This window comes from Macadamia integrifolia, chromosome 7, assembly GCF_013358625.1.
Source record: "Macadamia integrifolia cultivar HAES 741 chromosome 7, SCU_Mint_v3, whole genome shotgun sequence".
Lineage (NCBI taxonomy): Eukaryota > Viridiplantae > Streptophyta > Magnoliopsida > Proteales > Proteaceae > Macadamia > Macadamia integrifolia.
Window position 1 is genome coordinate 9,233,894 of NC_056563.1, and position 20,244 is coordinate 9,254,137.

The 20,244-nt window shown below is 39.2% G+C and overlaps 1 protein-coding gene across 1 annotated transcript; it reads right to left on the minus strand.

Annotated features, from left to right (window-relative positions):
* Nucleotides 1-1,679: 1,679 nt before the first annotated feature.
* LOC122083442 lies at nt 1,680-15,684 on the minus strand. Its single transcript, XM_042651254.1, has 4 exons — nt 15,512-15,684; nt 13,951-14,191; nt 13,775-13,817; nt 1,680-2,055 (listed from the first exon to the last, which is right to left on the minus strand). Exons 2-4 carry the CDS (start codon nt 14,182-14,184, stop codon nt 1,934-1,936), a joined length of 399 nt encoding a protein of 132 aa, XP_042507188.1. The 5' UTR covers nt 14,185-14,191; nt 15,512-15,684; the 3' UTR covers nt 1,680-1,933.
* Between the last annotated feature and the right edge of the window lie 4,560 nt (nt 15,685-20,244).

Consider the following 20,244-nt stretch of genomic DNA (forward strand, 5'->3'; position numbering starts at 1 on the left):
CAGTGAGAGGGAAAGCGCGCGCGCTAATAGAGGAAATACGAAAACGTACGTTCACCCGAACGTACGCTTCACGTGCCAACACGTGTTTTTTCTTCCTTGTATCAGCATATCGACTGATGCATACCTGTATCGTCGGAGCTCAGGCAAACGAGATCAGATCCCTTAGGCAGACGAGTTCAGATCAGGTACGAGGACCTGATCCACACTTAGAATTCACTTAATCTCTCTCTTCTAACAACAACAGGTTGAGAGATTGAATGAATGAATTCCAGATGTGGATGAGAAATATGTTGATGTACAATATCTTGTATTTCGTCACAGATTAATCTAGGGAGTATTGATGCAGGCCTGTTACTCGAATTTTTTATTTGAGAATAATTTTATATTTTTCGGGATTAGGGTTTTTCATCATATATTTATAGAAAGAATTACTTTCACTGTAAGCAATTCTGAGAGGTGTGAGGACGAAGGTTGTAACTCTATTCTCCATTGATAGTGTTACAATCAAAATCTCCATCTCACCGAGGATATAAGCAATTTTGCCGAACCTCATAAGCATATGTGCATTGTTTGTTCTTTTTGTTCCATTCCCTTCAACATCGCTTTTAAAGTTGCGTTTTTATAGCACCGTACGAGCATGGATCTCATGCTAGACATGGTTCTCATGCGAGAACCTAATCCAAACCCTAGGCAAGCAAGGTTGGTCTACGAACAAGAAGATCCGAACCAGGCAACAAAATCGCTTTCTTGGTGCAAAGCTAGCGAGCTCCCATAGCAAAAATCAATTTTTTGTATATTTGTATTGATATCAATATCGGCTGAGACTAATACCATTACTATTATCGTGATCTAAATCCTTGGATTGACCTTAAACCTAGTCTATCAACTGATGTGCTTACTCGAATGATGCAAAGCCGGACTAGGGTTCTATGGTTCAATTATGAGGTGATTTAGGTTGAGTGCACTCATTAAGAATCATAGGCTTCAAAATGAAATCTTATGGAGCATGAAATTGCTTGTAGAACTTCTTTTATTAAAGGGGGTGGACTCTGGATCAACTCCCCATGTGGGGAGAGGAGTTCCCTCCCCACATGGAATCCTAGCTTTTATGATTATATGTACTTTGAAACTAAATGACTGATTAGCAACGGTTATTATTTGGTCAGTCACTACTTTCTATCAGCAGAATCAGGAAAAATTACAATGCCTAAACATTCTCCTCATGCCAAACAGGATGCTACTATAGCCATAAGGCTAAAGGTGAGTGAGTCTTCTAGTGATGGATTCATGTCATTTCAAGGGGGTAGCCGAGTTGACAAGGGACCTTGGCCTAAAAAAATATGTGATTTTGAGATCGACTCATCTTTCCTCTTTAGGGCCACTCACACAAGGTGTTTATGCTCTTCACTGCTTTCAGTGAAAGTAAATGGTTCTCATTCAATCCCGGTATGACTTAGTCCATGCGATTGTGGGGTTAGTATGGACCCACGAGACTAGTCAAATAGAAGGCTTGGATACCCATTGCTAGAACAAAAAAAAACTCAACCTGAACACAATCTGTTTATTAAGTTGGTTAACATGAGCACAGCATGATAAAGAATCCCCAAATCTAAACATGAAATGATGTATTTATTAATCATGTTAGGTTAGTATGGCAGCAAGACACATCACCCTAAATGTCAAGAAAACGATAAAACAAGTAGTAAAGAACATCCAAACAGTTCAGTTTTCAGTTTGTGTTTTAAGGTTCAGCACTGATGTTATCATCCATAGCTGCAGAATACAAACACAGAAGAGATAAAAACAAGGCTGTTTAGGCCTCCACAACAATTGCGTAGACCCCGCTAATTCAAGATGTACTTCATAATTTTGACCTTGTACAAAAAGAAGATTGAAGTACAGAAAATTAGCCTTGAAAAATCAAAATGGATCATCAAGTTAACTGAGCTTCCGGTTTTGGAAGGCTCTCTACTGCTCTCTTTGAATCTGGAATGTATTTCCAACAGCGTTTATGAACCCCACTTATTTTTTTGGGAGCATCAGCAGCTGGAACACCTGCAAAATATGCTTACAAGCTTCAGGTCAATGTAGTCAAGAAAATAAATCAAAGACACCACTATACCACAAAATAAAACAGTCCCGCCCGGGGAGATGATGCAATAGCATTTATGGGTTGCATGTTAGGAGATGGGATAAGGCCGTGCCAAGCCTGATTTAGATTGGCTGTTCTGACCCAATCCTTGAGCATTGATGAGGTATTGGAAAAAAATGAGATGGACTGGTGTCTTCCAATCCCGAAATAGATAGGCTGGCCAATATGCCCAATATGATGCAATACTTGAATACTTGTAAGAAAAGGAAGGCAGAGTTTCCAGATAGGCAAATCTAGGGAGGCTCTCTAGAGTCTAGACAGGCACCTAGTTCTGCCAGCGGTATGTGAAATGGGGCTCACATCTCAAGTTTCAGCTCGATCAGAGTTAAAAAAGTGGAAAAACAAAGCAATGAAAATTCCAGGACTACAGGAGGGGTGCAGCCAATACTTGGATGGCTGAAAAATACAAAGGGAGATACCAACACATGGGAAAGTGTATGGTTTTGAGTCTAAATTTGACAACTGGGTTCGAGACCCTTCCATTAGTAAATTCAAAGAGATGGGAATGATTCAAGAATGGAACATAGAAAAAAAAAAAAAAATATATATATATATATATATATTGGCATGCCAATGAGAATAAACTCTAAGGATCATGACTGGAGGGCTTATGGAAGTTACTAAAAAGGGCAAAACTACCTGTACATCAGGCACAAAGCATTCAGAAAAGAACCTATCAAAAACACACACGAAAAAGAGAAAGAGAAAAAGAAAAAGAAGTATAAAAAGGATAAATGCCCAGCAACTGCACGTTATCTCTTAGTTCTAAGCCCATAATATTATTTTAGTTAAGAGGTTGCTTTGAGTCACAACCCCTAAGGTCAATGTTTGACAGATTGATCATAAATTTGACATCTAGCAAGAGTAGCTATTAATGGAAATTAACTACAGAAAAGCATGGAGTTGGATCATCTGCCAATGGTGGGAATTTATGCCATGATCTCTCATATAGGATTTGGAAACATTAATTTCATTCCATGCACCATGATCTAGCGTGAATAGCAAAGACGTAGACGACAAAAATCATAGACAAATAAAAAAAAATAATAATTCAAGATGTAGCTTAAATTCCCCTACAAGAGTGTTGTTTACTGATGGGTCATCATTCTGATAGGCCAGTTGTTTTTTGATTCATCATTCAACATGGTTATTTGGAGAGGAAAAAAAAGGCCCGACATCAGACTGCTTTGGCATGGCCATCAGCTTTACAATCACCCAATTCAACAGTTCTAACAATCTGATGGTTGAAATAGATGTTCTTAAAAGTATCATGTCTATATGACTAAACTTAGCAATGTATGCTATATGCCCCCCGTATCTACCACAAGGCAGATTATGAGGGGTCTAAATTTGTGGAAACGCTGGCATGGTCTCATGATCCCTGTGGACATCAATTTTCACCCTTCATGGAGTTGGCCACACGGTAAAATAAAGCTATCAAGCTCCACTAGAGATTCAAACTTGTGAAAACAGTTGAAAAGAAGGAACAACTAAAGACAATGGAAGCCACCAACAATATGTGTCTGGGGGGGTGTTGTATGTAAGAATTTGGCAATGAACTCTTTTAAGTGGCCAATGCAAATATTCAATATCTATTCAACACACATGTCATGGCCGGACATATAAGAAGGCTTCCTTGAGAGGGTTGTGGAAAAACATGAATCCTCTTGCCATATAAACAAGAATACAAGATAAAGCTGCGACAGGGCTCTGTCAAGTGCTTGTTAAATATGAAATCCACTACAAAACAGGACGGCCCAACAATCCCATCATTCGGTCTGGACAGTCTAGATGATAACATCATTTGGACCCACGAGTCTGCAAATTGATGAATAGTTTTTAAAGGATGTATGTTTTCCCAATAAGTCAGAATTTTTTAGGTGAGCAGGTGAAGGCCCAGCATGATTGCACCCAGTGGAGTACCAGTAGCATTATCTACCATGTGGCAGGTCAGGGGGGTCCCAAATTTTGGTCACAGATATGACCCACTCTCCCCTACGTATGTGCTAAGTTTGATCCCAATCTATCTCTTCCACATGTTGACAGAAAGGAAGCAAAAATTGTGAATAATACTCTGCAAAAGTCCAGACCATTGCAAATACAAGAGACAAGCGTAATACAATGACGACCATATGGTTGAAATAGAGCCCAAAATCTGACATTGACCACACACGGTGGCCATCTTCACATTAACGGTTCAGATCTTCCCAATTGGTTTGCCATGTGGCAACAATCAGAGTGCTGACACTGCACTCCAGATTGAAGAGAAATCTAGTAGACATCAAGCAGAAACCTGAACCTATCAAATGGTTAAGATTTAAAATTAATAGAAGCTGATAAAATCTGAAATTCCAGATTATTCTAATAAAGAATGTCAATGTATTAAGTAGAGCACAGGGGTATGGTTGTCACAGGTTTATTTATCAGGGGTTTGTTAGCCTTATATGTAATAGATTCAGGGGTATTTCTTAACACTGGATTTCTGGAAGTGTTCATCCCTGAAACCATAACAACCTCTGATAAATAAAGTTGTGGGCTTGATGGGAGGCAGTTTGACTCTTACAATTCTCTTCTACAAACCAAGGTGGCGGCCAGGCGCCTTGCCTTGGCACCGAGGAGACTCAGACATGCATATATATATATATATATATATAGAACTATAGAAGGGTAATTAGATTTAAAATATGATATTTCTTTCCTTTGATGTGTAATTTGAGGAGGAGCTGCAAAATGAAAATCTAGTTTCTTTTACTTGTAAATATGAGGGGGCATGATGCAGCACCGAAGGTCTACACCAAGAGGCACAAGAAGGTGGTTGACCCAAGTGGCTGACTGGGTCGACCAAATCTGGTCCAAGTCAGCCCACGATTTGGACTGGTTTATTAGTTGCTTATTAAGTTTCTATTTTCAGTCTTACACTAGTTTCTAATTTCTGTTCTAAGTAGTTTCTAATTTCAGCTTCAGATCTAGTTTCCTTTTACAGTTTCAGTTTTTAGTAACTTATGTAATCAGTTTTAGTAAACCCAGAATTAATAATTTCTGAGTTACTATTTTTTTTGTAAACCCCCATCATGATTATAAATAAAGAGGAGGGCAATATCATAGGCCCACGATTTTTATGAAACCAAATATGTTGTTGTCCCTGTTTCTTTGTGAGAGTCTGTTGTGTGTTTAATCACAGTGTGGGTTGGTGTGTGATCCAACGACTCCTTGCGGCGTGAAGTCCAGGAGGTTTGCCTCAAGTTATTCTCTTTAAGCTCTACTTTATTCTCAATGTTTATTAAGGCTACAAATCAGGTATCTGAACTCTGAATCCGCTTAGAAATATTCTGCAAAACAGAGCATCCACCCCTACTGGAAGAACCAGTTTTAGTTGTCGGATTGCTCCAGTTTTTTGGTCGATGGTTCCTCTATACACCACTAAGGATCGACCCAAGTTTGAACAATTTCTATGAAGCCCTCAGTGAGATATTCAAAATCTCCATATTCTTGTCTTCTAGTGGCCTGTAATTTCTATTTCTGACATTGATATTTCTACTGGTTTATTTACTGATTTCTGGACTGTTGTTCATCTATTCGGATAACTGGAATCTATTAGTAATCTTATTCAGTCTCTGGTTTAGTTTTAAAGACTACTGTTGTTCTTATTTATTCTCTGTAATATTGTTCCTGGAGGTCGACAGTTTTCTGGAATGATACTTGAAGTCTGAATTTTCTAATATATATTTGGGATTGGTTTGGTTGTTCTTTGGTTTCTAAGTTCCTACAGTTTTGGGCCTAGTTTTCTTGTCAAATCTAGTCCTACATTAAGTGGTATCAGAGCATGGCTGAGAACAACACCCCCACCCTAGCTTCATTATGGAGATTCTACAGAATATGAAGGCTAAACAGGAAGCTAAGTGGACTGAATTGAAGGCTGAATTGAATACAAGGTTGTTGGCTGTCGAGACCCCACCACAACAGCCTACCGATGATTCACGAACAACACCTGAAGTGGAAACCCCATTGAATTTAGCTGCTCAGTTGGCTAATAGGAGAGCAACCCTAACCTGAGAGCACCACAGAGGGCTCCTATAGTGCAACCAACTTTTGAAGAACATGTAAGGGGCTACTTTGCGACTGAACGCCCCACATATCAAAGGTACTGTGGAGATTCACAGAAGGTCAAGCTCGATCTGAAGGAGTTTGATGGAAAACATGACCCCCAACTGTTCTATGATTGGGTAGCTGCTCCGGATGATTATTTTGATTATTATGACTTGCCTGAGGAACGGAAGATGAAACTAGCTCGTGCAAAGCTAGTTGAGGCTGCCCGTGATTGGTGGAGAACCTATGAGCTAGAGTTGGAAGACCATGGTAGAGAACCTACTAGTTGGGAGGAGATGAAACTTTAGCTATCTGACAAATACTTGCCACGCAACTTCAGAGCTTGCATATAAGACCAGCTAAATTCTCTTCGTCAAGGGACTATGACTGTGGCAGAGTACATAAATAGGTTTGATGCACTTTATTCTCGAACAGGCATAAGGGAGAATGAAAAGCAACTATTATCTCGGTTTCGACTAGGATTGCGAGCTGAAATCAACAGCGGTATTGGAGTTGTTGATGTGCACTCGGTAAGGGATTGCTTTGACAAGGCCCTACAGGCACAGGAGCTTATAGCATAACTAGTTAGAAGGTTTGGTTCTCAAGCTGGGGAGGTAAAGAAAAATTTTCCAGCCACTAAACCTAGTAGCGCAGCACCCCCAAAGTCCACTTTTCCTTCACGGGCTTATCACAAAGAAAAAGCACTCATGACAGGTAGTAATAAGGTACAGTGCTTCCATTGCCAAGAGGTAGGACATTTTGCGAAGTCTTGCCCACAAAAGCAGAGGTTAACGCAGTAGCTAAGATTAAAGACTCCAATGAGGAGGATGAGTCAGCTCTTTACCCCTATCCTTTGGATGATGATGATGGTAGTGGATATGACTATGACATGGAAGACACTAATGAGGATGGCACGCATGGAATAAATATTGTTACTCGCATATTAGTGGCTGAAACCAAAGGAGAGGATTGGCGACGTAACTGCATATTCTACAGCCGTATGAAGTCAGGTGAGCATACTTGTCAGATTATCATTGATAGTGGCAGTTGTGTCAACGTTGTTTCTGAAGCCTTTGTAAAGAAAGCAACATTGAAATCTGACCCACATCCTCAGCCTTATAAGGTATCCTTGCTGAATGGTAATACCTTGGAGATGAACAAAAGGTGCTCAATTCCTCTCAAACTTTACCAGGTATGAAGAAAGTTTGGTGTGATGTAATCCCAATAAAACTCACAGATGTATTGCTTGGTCGTCCCTAGATGTATGACAATGATGCCATGGTTGGAGGGAAGAAAAATCTATGTACTTTCATATGGAAGGGTGTTCCTACAACTTTTTATCTGGTAAATGTGCCGGCTGAAATACGGTGAAAGAGATCCCTAAGATCAAATCAGAAGGACATTGACCTTGAGAAAAAGGTAGTAGATATTCCCACAAAGGAGTTGCTAGCTATTCCCCGCAAGCAGTTCTTACGCACAAGTCATGAGACTGGAATGGTTATGGCTCTGGTTACTCGGGAAGTCACTCCCTGACCTGAGGTAACGTATAGTGCCCCTATCAGAGAGCTCCTATCTGATTTTTCTGACTTAGTCCCTGATGATCTCCCAGATGAGTTACCTCCCATGCAAGACATTCAGCATGCGATTGATTTGGTACCTGGTTCGGTCTTACCCAACCTTCCCGCTTACAGACTTAGCCCGACCGAACATGCCGAGCTGAAATGGGTCCTTGTGCAGTACCAGCTTTACTCACGCCAAAGAATGATGGTTCTTGGCGTATGTGTGTGGATAGCCGTGCTATCAACAAGATAACAGTCAAGTATAGGTTCCCTATACCACGACTAGATGATATGTTGGATATGTTGCCCGGGGTAAAGGTCTTTTCCAAATTAGATCTGAGGAGTGGCTATCATCAGATTCGCATCCGTTCTGGAGATGAGTGGAAGACCACCTTTAAGACCAAGGATGGCTTGTGTGAGTGGAAAGTCATGCCTTTCGGTTTGACAAATGCACCTAGCACCTTCATGAGGGTTATGACACATGTACTTCATTCTTTCATTGGTCGCTTTTTGTTTGTTTACTTTGATGATATTCTGATATATACAGTAAGAACCAAGAAGAGCATATGGATCACTTGAGGCGAGTCATGAGAGTACTCCGTGCTGAGAAGTTATACATTAATCTCAAGAAGTGTTCCTTCATGTTGCCCAAGGTTGTATTCTTTGGATTTATAGTGTCATCAAAAGGGGTTGAAACTGATCCAGAGAAGATCAAGAGTATTGCTGATTGACCTATACCTAAGACACTAATAGAAGTCCATAGCTCCCATGGTTTGGCTTCCTTCTACAGGAGAATTATTCAGAATTTCAGTGCAGTTATGGCACCCATAACTGAATGTATGAAGGCAAGTAAAGGGAAGTTTGAATGGACAGCTGCAACGACCAAAGCCTTCGCTCTTGTGAAGAGGAAGATGACAGAGGCACCCACTCTACACCTACCAGATTTTGACAGAGTATTCAAGGTAACTACTGATGCTTCATATGTTGGGCTAGGAGGAGTGTTAATGCAAGGAGGACACACCATTGCTTTCTATAGCAAGAAACTGAATGAGGCTAAGAAGCATTATTCGACATATGATCTGGAAGTTATATGCAGTCATCCAAGTGCTACACCGTTGGAGGCATTACCTCATTAGTAAGAAGTTCATATTATACACTGATTATGAGGCCTTGAAGCACCTTCACTCACAAAAGTCGATTAGCCACAGACATGCCAAATGGGTAGCCTACTTGCAGGAGTTCATATTTTCTATGAAGTACAAGGCAGGAAAAGAGAATACAGTGGTTGATGCACTTAGCCGGAAAGTGCTCACACTTAACACTTTTTCAGCACATGTTATTAGCATTGATCAGATACGGGGTGAGTACGCATCTGATCCTGATTTCAGCACTGTTTTTATGGAGTTACAACAGAGTGGACAGCACCTAAAGTACTCTATTCATGATAGGTACTCGCTCTTTGGCACACGGCTTTGTATCCCAAACTCTTCCCTACGTCATAACATCATACGGGAGTTACATGGAGGAGGATTATGAGGACATTTTTGAAAAAAATAAGACTCTTGCATAGGTGACTGATTGATATTATTGGTCATCCATTGCAAAGGATATCGATCATGTGATCAAGAGATGCCGTGTATGTCAGTTGGCAAAAGGGGAAAAACAGAACACAAGTTTATACTCTCCACTACCTGTTCTATATATGCACCGTGGCTTGATGTTAGCATGGATTTTGTTCTTGGACTACCCCCAACTAGAGAACAATATGATTCCATTATGGTGGTTGTGGATCGTTTCTCTAAGATGGTTTATTTCATACCTTGTTGTAAGACTTTTGATGCTTATCAGGTTGCAAAGCTCTTCTTCAAGGAGGTAGTACGACTGCATGGGCTGCCAACTAGTATTGTGTCTGACCGTGATGTTAAATTCATGAGTTATTTTTGGAAGACGTTGTGGTTGAAGATAAAAAAAAGCTGAAATTTTCAATTGCATTTCATCCAAAGATAGACGGACAGACAGAAGTGGTGAACCGTAGCTTGGGAAATTTGTTGAGGTGTTTGGTTCGAGATTATGAAAAGACATGGCCTTCTATTCTTGATATTGCAGAATTTGCCTACATCAGCTCAGTGAATAGGACAACGGGTCATACTCCTTTTGAGATCTTGCTTGGAGTTCAGCCTAAGAGACTTATTAATCTTATGTCACTTCCACCCCAAGCTCGAGTTAGTATTGAGGCTGATGAATTCTTGCGTCATATTACTAAGGTGCATGTTAACGTTCGACGACATATTGCCTTGAACAATGACGTCTATAAGGCTTCTACTAATCATCATCGGCGTTATGTAGAGTTCAGACTAGGGGACATAATGATGATTCAAGTAAATCCTGAGCAGTTTCAGATGGGTGTCAATACCAAGTTACATCCACAGAAGATGGGTCCCTATAAGGTGCTGAAACGCATAGGACCTAATGCTTATGTGCTTGAGTTGCCTAATGACATAACCATAAGCAACGTGTTTAATGTGGTTAATCTTCACCTTTATGTTGGACACCATTCGGATGATGGAGACATGGAACAGATGTTAAGGCTACCCCAACTGAAGCCACCTACTTCTGAAGTTATTAAAGAAGTCTTGGATGATAATTACAAGACCTCCCGCCATGGCACTGGTTATCACACTTTTCTTATCAAGTGGAAAGGCCGTCCCCGTAGTGATTGTACTTGGATTCATGCTAATGACTTTAAGAGGCTTGATCTCGACTTATATGAGCGCTACATGTCCCTTGTCCATTCGTCGGAGACGAATGTTTTCAAGCCGAGGAGAGTTGATGCAGCACTGAAGGTCTACACCAAGAGGCACAAGAACGTGGTTGACCCAAGTGGCTGACTGGGTCAACCAGATCTGGTCCAAGTCAACCCATGATTTGGGCTGCTGATGGGGTTATTAGTTGCTTATTAAGTTTTTAAATTAGTTTCTATTTTCAGTCTTATACTAAGTTTCTAATTAATGTTCTAAATAGTTTCTAATTTCAGCTTCAGATCTAGTTTCCTTCTACAGTTTCAGTTTTTAGTAACTTATGTAATCAGTTTTAGTAACCCAGAATTAGTAATTTCTGAGTCACTATTTTTTTTGTAAACCCCCATCATGATTATAAATAAAGAAGGCAGTATCATAGGCCCACGATTTTTATGAAACCAAATATGCTGCTGTCACTACTTCCCTTTGACAGTCTGCTGTGTGTTTGATCATAGTGTGGGTTGGTGTGTGATCCAACGACTCCTTGTGGCGTGAAGTCTGGGAGATCTACCTCAGGTTATTCTCTTTAAGTTCTACTTTATTCTCAAGGTTTATCAAGGCTACAAATCAGGTATGTGAACTCTGAATCTGCCCAGAAATATTCTGCAAAACAGAGCATCCGCCCCTACTGGAAGAACCAGTTTTAGTTGGCAGATTACTCCAGTTTTTTGGTTGATGGTTTCTCTATACACCACTAAGGATCGACCCAAGTTTGAACAATTTCTGTGCAACCCTACGTGAGATATTCAGAATCTCCATATTCTTATCTTCTAGTGGCATGTAATTTCTATTTCTGACATTGATATTTTTGCTGGTTTATTTACTGATTTCAGGACTGCTGTTCATCTATTCTAATAACTGGAATCTGTTAGTAACCTTATTCAGTCTCTGGTTTAGTTTTAAAGACTACTGCTGTTCTTATTTATTCTCTGTAATACTGTTCCTGGAGGTCGACAGTTTTCTGGAATGATACTTGAAGTCTGAATTTTCTGATATATAAATTTGGGACTGGTTTGGTTGTTCTTTGGTTTCTAAGTTCCTGCAGTTTTGGGCCTAGTTTGCTTGTCAAATCTAGTCCTACATTAGGGCAATATATAAAATTCAAAACATATCTACTTTAAACTTATAATCTAAAACATGCTTCTTCCTCTTTTGATGTGGTCAACAGAAGGAGTGGTGGAGCTGGTGGCCGCAGCCGGATTCCTCGGTATGTACCTCCCCTCTTCTACATTTTTTTTTTCCAGCTGTATTCTGTACTGGATGGTACATCTGGGCCGAGAAGAAATCATGAGAGCAACCTCCATTCGACTCGGTTCTGCCTAAGATTTTAGGAGTTGTTCCTTGGCTGATGGCAACTCATCTTTCTTAGTTTGACATAGGAAGACAATGGGAGCTGGGAGAATCAAATCCAGTTTCAGGACTGGTTCAGCCAGTTCACCTGGGTCAGTTTCAGGGTAGTGTCTTCTTCTTCTTCTTCCATCCTTGGCCCTTTTCTTCCCTTTTCCCCCCCTTTTCTCTCTCCTTTCTCCACGGTTTCTGGAATCTAGGCACCTAAACAACTTGGCAGCTGGTCGCCTAGGACCTAGAAAACCGTCTTGGTACATAGCACCGCATAGGCAACTCTTTGACAACTATGGATAAGATAACACTATTTACCCATATCCAGGACTGTTACCAGCCCATAATAGCTGAGGGCTTTTGAATATTAAATAGAATTTGTTTGAGCATTGGCTTGCCCATTCAACCAGCAATTTCTCTCTCCTCTCGCTCTCTGTTCACTTTCATTGCCCCTGGAGTCAAATTTTGTCTATAAACCCCTTCATCGGCCAATTGGTCTGCTATAGACTAGTATTGGCTGATCTATGTCTCCAGTGAGCAGTTCAAGCCTAAAGATATGGATCTCATGAGCCTTATTACATGGACAAGTCTCCACAGTGTAACAATGTCAGATTGGAGCAAATAGATGATGTTTTCTGATTCCCCTTCCACTGGTGCGATAAAATTTATACATGTCTTTGATCATCGTTGTCACAGTGCCAAGGTGAACCATGGCGGTTGCCAGGTGTCTTGGCGCCTAGGTGAGGTCAAGGCACCCAAGGTGAGTGCCATATTTGAGGGAAATATGCCCCACTCCTTCCGCTGATTTGAGTGCCAGGTATGTTTTCTCATTCTTTGTCTTCTTTCTCCTTTTCGTTTTGCCTTTTTCTTCTTCTCCTCCTTTTTCCCATTTTTGGAGTAAAATTGGTGTCTGGAAGCCTATGCACATAAGGCAACAGTCACATCACCTTGGACATGTCTCAAGACTCTCGACACCTTGTTGCTAGTGGTGCCAAGAAAACAGCCTTGCAAACTATGTTTCTGATTTCAAATTCTCTCTACGGTTCACATAACCTATTCTATTATTTGCTTCTGATCAGAATTAGATCTGATAATTTTCATAGGAAGCCTCAGTTTCCTTAGAGTTGGATCCATTATCCACAAGCTCATTGGATCAGCAGCTCCTGCCTGCATCACTAGCTTTACTTACAGACTTCTCACCAGTAGCATTACTTCATATTTCATTTCTAGCAAGCTTTCATTTTCCAACTCATTAAAATTAAATATCTTGAGTTCTAATAATCGATACCCTTTGAGTAACTCAGACAATACAGTCATGATTTTGAGGAATTTAACAATACGATTATCATCATAATTAGTAAACTTAGTCAAACACTTTCCATCCTAAATTCTTATGGTATAAAGTAATTACGTTAATTTTTAACCTCAGTCCTCAATAGCATAATAAATAGATAGGCACTCAAAACTATTACCAGTTAACAAATGCTTTGGATCCCTGACTATAAAAGCTCAACTGTAAACATGCTATATTAAAATGCTCCATACCCTTTGGCTAACACATTATGTCAAAAGATGAAGTCATGTCATGCAAAGTATTTCAAGAGATGCAAGGAAGCACATTATGGGCGCAATTTAGAATTGTTATCAACTGCCTCCTCAACCACCAATCAACCACTAGCAACTGTTGCATTAGTTTGTCAGGAAATATAACACGAACAATTTTAACACATGCCTTCCATATTACTTTTCAGAAATGCAGCATGTCACAACAAGAATCAAAGAAAAATCTCAAGTATCACCATTTTTAGAATCTCACAACCCTACAAGGAAACAAAACTCACCGTTTTTGTAGACAATTCCCCATGCCTTACCATGTCGACCATCCTGCAACAAACCAGAACAAGAAAACCTAAGAATGATAAATTTAGGAAAATAAATATAAATGGTGGTTTCTTTTTATCTGTCTTTTTTTGGGTTTTGTTGGGAATCAGAGGACAAAAACAGAGAAACAAGAAACCTTGTAGAGATTGATCTTCGTAATCTGGTAAGATACTCCAACCCAGTGACTCTTGGCCATTTGATATCCAATACCCCAGTTGGGAAGAAACTGAGAAACTTCAAAGAAGTTCTTCTTCCTACGCTTCGATTTCTTTGATACAACTGCTGTGGCTGCATTTGAAGTAGGGGCAGAAGTACTGAAGCTTCTGATAAGACTGAATGAACGTCTGAAAAGACCAGCTGCTTTCTCCATTGCTGATCTGTTCACAACATTGTCTAGGGAGTAAGTTGTCTTCCCTCTAATTTTTTATTTTCTTCTTAGTCGCCAAGTGAAGTTTTTATCCTAGGCTCCATTTGTTTGCCAAAAAAATTCATAAGCAGAATGATGTTCGAAACATTTAGTCTAGGGGAAGAAAGTAATTCATCTCATTTAACAGAAAATGTATGAAATACAATGCTTAAATTGAATCCCCTTACGAGAGTGGTCTCAATTGTTAGATGGAGCTTACCTGAACGTCACTCAAGTTTAGGCTGGTGATCTGGTTTCTGGTGGCAATCAAACTAACATCAACCCAATTCTAATTCTATCAACTCATTAATATGCATTAATTCCACTTGCTTAAACCACTTATCCCTCCCAGATATAAGCAGAAAGCACAAAAAGCTTCCTCCTACGTTGAAATGTAACTGCGAAAAAACCGCCACTGTAACCAACTCATCAAAAGACTCAAATGGGCATCGAAATAAATAAGACCCAGAAAAGAAAACTTGAAGCTACCCAGAAAAAAACGCTGCAAAGCGCATGAGCAGCAATTACACGAAGACAGAGAAAAACCCAGAGAAAACAAAATAGTCATTGTAACGATTCCTTGAGGATTTGGACACGTAGAGCTGCTCAGGGCGCTGGTTGCCATTGCGGTCCATTGGGCAGAAGCCGAAGCAACAGTGAAGAGATGTGGAGAGAAGAAGGAAAGAATGAAGTGAAGGAGAGTGAAGATGAATTGAGAATTGAAACCAAGTTGTTGCTGTTGTTGTGGACACATTGCTGTGACATTTTCATCAAACAGCTGACATGCAAGGAGTCAATTGCAACGGTCCAAAGCCATTGGTGACCCTTGTTGATATATGATATAAAAGCTTTAAGTTTTTTTCCTTTCCATGGATTATCGAAGTCTACCCTGTAGCACGGTCTCTGAAGAGGATCAAAAAAGCTGGGCTTCCTTAGGTGGTCTGTTTCAGAGATGATGATAGACAGTGGTCTCCACACGGAGCCGCAAACCAAGCAGGTATCGCTGAACACTACTGGACCTTTGTATTCGTGGTCGTTTCCAACGGTGGCGGTGCTCCAGAGGCGGAGCATGGCGAAGCGTTGGTCTGAGACTTGCGAGAATCAGAAAGAAAAAAAAAAAAAGCTCCCATGTTTGAGAATTCATTTTCAGGTATTAGGTTCCAATTTCCCTCTCATACGGACTTAAGATTTTAGTTATGTGAACCATTGATGGTTCACACACACACACACACAGAATCACGGACACAAAGCAAGAGAAAGAGAGGGAGGCCCGGGTGGGAGTGAGGATTACCTGGTTAGAGTAATGGCCGGATGTTACCAGGGAGTGCCGGATTAATTGATCGTTTACCGGTGAATGCCGGACTTACAGGTTCACAGAGGCGCTGGATTCGTCCTGCGGTTTCAAGGAGGAAGTAGAGGAGACCGAAGGGCTGAAGTGGAAGACGATAATAGGTGCTCATTAACCCATTTTTCTATTTATTATTATTATTTATTTATTTTAATTTCTATTTACCAGTGACGTGAAACAGGGTTTGGTTGGGCCAACCTAGTCCCAAAATTCAACTCAAGTCCAATTCAATTCTATCGGATTTATGTCAAGGCCCAACCCTGTCAAGGGCTCCTGCAATCTCAACCCAACCCTAATTAAGTAGGGTTGTATCGGCCGACCCTAATTGACCCTGCTTTTTGTCAACGTAAGACTAATCTTGATTGACCATGCTTTTGCCATTTGTGTCTTATGCCCAAATAACAAATAACAAATAACAAATGATCAATAACACAATTAAAATTATAAAGTACAATATGACAATAGATATTGATGACACTTGACCATAAGAATCAATGACCAAATTTTTATTATTCTAAATAAAAGGAAAGGATGATAGACCAAATTATATTATATGAACCATAGTTAAAATCAATGTCAGGCTGGGCCTAGGCTTCAACCCAAGCCCAACCCAACCCTACCTTCGTGTTTTTGAACCCTAACCCATCATCAAGTTTAGAAATCTTAGCCCAAGCCATGTTCAGGCTCAGGGTGGGTTTGAGCCATCAAGGCTAAACTTACACCCTTGGACATGAATAGCACTGTAGCAGTCATCTTGAGGCCTCGTTTGGTAATACTTATGCTCTGTGAAAGTGTATTTGAGCTAAAAATGGTTTTCTTCTTATTATTTTCGAGTAACACTTCTATAGTAGTGAAAAGCTTTTGATAATTTCACCAAAAAAAGCATTTGATAACACTTTTTCGAAAATGTTACAGAATACGGCCTAAACTATTGCAGAAATTGAAATATGCCAAATAAATAGAAGGTAGGTTGTGACTTCTCAATTCGCTATTTCGGTTACAATAAAATTTCTTTTTGAAATAAAAATCGAATTGTATTAAAGACAACCTTAAAAAGGATTTTGTAAAGTCCTTTAGGCTATGTTTGGATGTCTAGAAAATAAAAGTAGTTAAAAAAAATTGAATTTAAAGAGACAGATAAGCACATAAATCAAACTGTGTGACATCATGATATATATATTTTTTTTTCTTTTGATTTCTATTCATTTCTGGACATTCAAACATAGTAGAATCAGAAAATTAACATGTATATTTTGCCTGGGTGTCGAAGTAACCCAAGCACCTCAAAAGCTTGTATGACAAGTCACCCAAGATCCATGGTCAAGCCATTGAGGTGGCCCAAGATGTCAATGTGAGTGAAGTCAAAAACATTCTCAAGCAAGCTTCGTTTGGTTACAAAGTTAGTGAAATAATTTCTTTTAAAGAAAATTGTGTAATAATTATTATATAATTCTTATCATATTTGAACTTCTCTTTTTTTTTTTTGGTAAATACCTTATTTGAAATCATAATTATTAGATGTCAACTTTATTTTACTATTCAAATCAAAGAAATATGGTTGAAAAATTTAATTAAATCCGATAACCAAATTTGGAATGTTATGAAGTTAACTACACCAACATATGATGTAGTGATTAAAAATTTAAAATTTAATATTACTTCGATTTTATTCCACTTTTCCTTCTTTCCATTTTATAGAGCTTTTATGTAACAAATTACCGTTCCTCTTCCAATAACATAAATAAAATAAAATAAAATAAAATAAAAGATAACTAGGGGAATAGAAACACTTTTTTTTCTCTTTCTTTCTTTTTAATTATTATTAATTTATGATAGGTGTATGATACCCACACTCCCATGTCCCCATTCCTTTATAAGAACCACAAACTTCCTAAGAGAGATTTTGCTAGCTTCAAGGTAAAATTTCTTACACCCACGAACTTATGGCGCATCAACCAAAGCCTCACTTCTACAAAAATCAATAGTAGCTAATCTCAAGTGTGTATTTCATCATATACAAATTTCATTCCTTGAATTGAAGCACGAGATTAACTACTTCATGCAATCATCTCGATGCCTTCTATTTATACGATGGTCATTTTTTCTATCATCGTCTTTGTCAATTCTACTTTTATATTCTTGCTCACCCCTCCTCTCTCCATGGCCATCCCTATCAATATTTCTCTTTTATAAGCATGCTCATCCCTCCTATCTCCACGACCATCTCTATTGGCACTTCTCTTTGTGTGATCTCGATCATACTTGCCATTATGAATGATTCAATATGTCCATCCTAAAATATTATTAATCTCCATCCTAAAATATTATTAATCTTATCAGAAATGCTAACATGGACTATGATAGTAAAATTTAGAACATGGTAACATGAAATAGTAGGATGGAAATGGATATGGCTCGTCTGTAGCGCATCCCTGCGCTACATGATCTATAGCGTGGATTGGATGGGCCACACATGGCAAATTTGAAATGAGCGACCGGTGACGATATCCAACGGAGGAGGAGAGGTATGTACATACAATGCAGCAAGTGGATTTAGAGAAACAGACTATTGGAGATAAGGAAGGAGAATTGTAGAGCAAACCATACGGATTTCCCTTGCTCTACGATTTCATCATTCTGCTCCGGCGATCTCTTAGGTGGGTGTTCTTCTAGTCTCCTCTCTTCCCTCGGTTCAAATCTGGTGCTCTTTGTTTGACTCAGGAAACCCTAAATCGAAGGTATATCATTCTTCCCCTTCAAGCGACCAAGCTTCTTGGTTCCTATAGTTCTCTAACTGGATTTGTTTGTCATTTGTTGATAACTTAGCTTATGATTGATGAACCAATACTGTTGAGGTTATTGGGAATCTATAGTTGGTTTGTTGTGGACCATTGATGCTTTTTCTTTTCTTTGTCATTAATTTATTATGGCTTGGTCTCGTGTTCTGTCTTTGTTTCCTTGACAGTGATGACGAAATGATGCCCCATTCACTTAAAATCCAAAAAACTCACTAGAGGTAGAGGGCCTTAGGGAGCGCTGCCTTTTCCCTTGCTTTAGCTTTCTTAGCCTCTTCCTCTCCCTTTTTTTCCTACCATGCCATGGTGCGGGTGCTTCTGCGGCTATGTCTTGCTCTCGATCAGCTGAGTAACTTGTTGCTTCTCTAACTTACTTTCATGATAGCCCACCTTACAACAAAGGGCTCAGAATTTCACATAGCAATTATCCATTTCCCCTCATCTGCTCACCTCGATTGCTATTTCTACACCAACCCCTACATATACTACCAAAAATGGACCTACTAAAGTTCCTGCACCAGTTTTTTCCTGAACCTAGACTACTCTACAATAAAATTGTATTTTTGGCAATGGATATTAGCGACGGTATCATAAGGTCTGTCTCTGAAAATAATTTATGGGTACAGGAAAATAAAAGCTGTTGCCAAAAATATTTTCTACAACGGTATGTAAACTACAGTCACGAATAATGTAATTCTACGACAGACATGCTATTACCATCACGAATAATGTATGTATTACAATGGACAGTCTATTACCGTCACGGATAATGTATTTATTACGACTGACACGTTATTACTGTTGCAGATTATGTATTTGGTATAGCAACATGTGTTCTTCTACTATAGTATGTACTATTCTGTCTCAGAAAATATGTTTTGGGCAACGGTTTTGTTTTATCCATCATAATATATGTATTTTTTTTTACCGTTATTGCCAATCTGTCTCGAAAAATAGGTTTTGGGCGACCGGTGTTAGTTTGTCCATCGTAGTATTTTGGTTTTGACACAACTGTATTGTTGTTGTCATTTAGCATTCCCGGTTAAACGTTTCCCATTCCCGCACGAAATCCTCCTGCTCTCTCTCTATCCAGTCGAACACTCTTACCCTGCATATTCCAACTGTAAACCCCTTCTCAATCTACTGTGCCCCAACCATAACCCCCTTCTCGATCGTGCAGACGCACAGCACCCTTCTTCTCGTTCAGGTTAGGTTTTCTGAACTTCTCATACCATGCCGCTACCTTCTCAATCTACAGAAACCCCCTTCTCCATCGTGGCAGATGCACAACAATCCTCTTCTCATTCAGGTTAGGTTTTCTGAACTTTTTATACCTTGTGGCTTTTAGTTTTCTCATTCTCTTTTTGAATCTATTTTGTTTGCTGATATAATATTCTCCTAGCTAGATGTGTTTCTTCCTTACTCAAATCAGTGAGTGCCCCTCTTATTATGCTTTTGTTTTTTTCTTTAACTGATTAATTTATTATTATTTCTTCTTCTTATTCTCATTTCTTATCACCTGTGAAAGGAAAACAAATTCACTTTCATGTGAAAGGAAAACAAATTCACTTTCATGTGAAAGGAAAACAAATTCACTTTCATGTGAAAGGAAAACAAATTCAATTTTTAAGTGTTCTGTAAACATTTTAAGAGTGTTTTTGTGAGTTTTTTGAGTATCTTGTAATCAAGTCTTCTATAAACATTTCAAGTCTGTAAATCACCGTTCTTCATGTAAGTTTGTCTTCCTCACTTTTGATTTCATGTATTTTGTTTGCTATTAGAAAGTTAAAGGAAGAGGTTGTTTTGTTAGATAATTTAATTGATATTTCGTATGCATATATAGAATTTTATATCCATTTGTTTTCTGAAAATCCTAACCAC

Coding starts and splice junctions, on each gene's coding strand:
- LOC122083442 (XM_042651254.1), bottom strand. CDS start 14,184: ATGGAGAAAGCAGCTGGTCTTTTCAGACGTTCATTCAGTCTTATCAGA. Junction 13,818..13,950: donor CGAAGATCAATCTCTACAAG/GTTTCTTGTTTC, acceptor GGTTTGTTGCAG/GATGGTCGACATGGTAAGGC. Junction 2,056..13,774: donor GGGAATTGTCTACAAAAACG/GTGAGTTTTGTT, acceptor CATATTTTGCAG/GTGTTCCAGCTGCTGATGCT.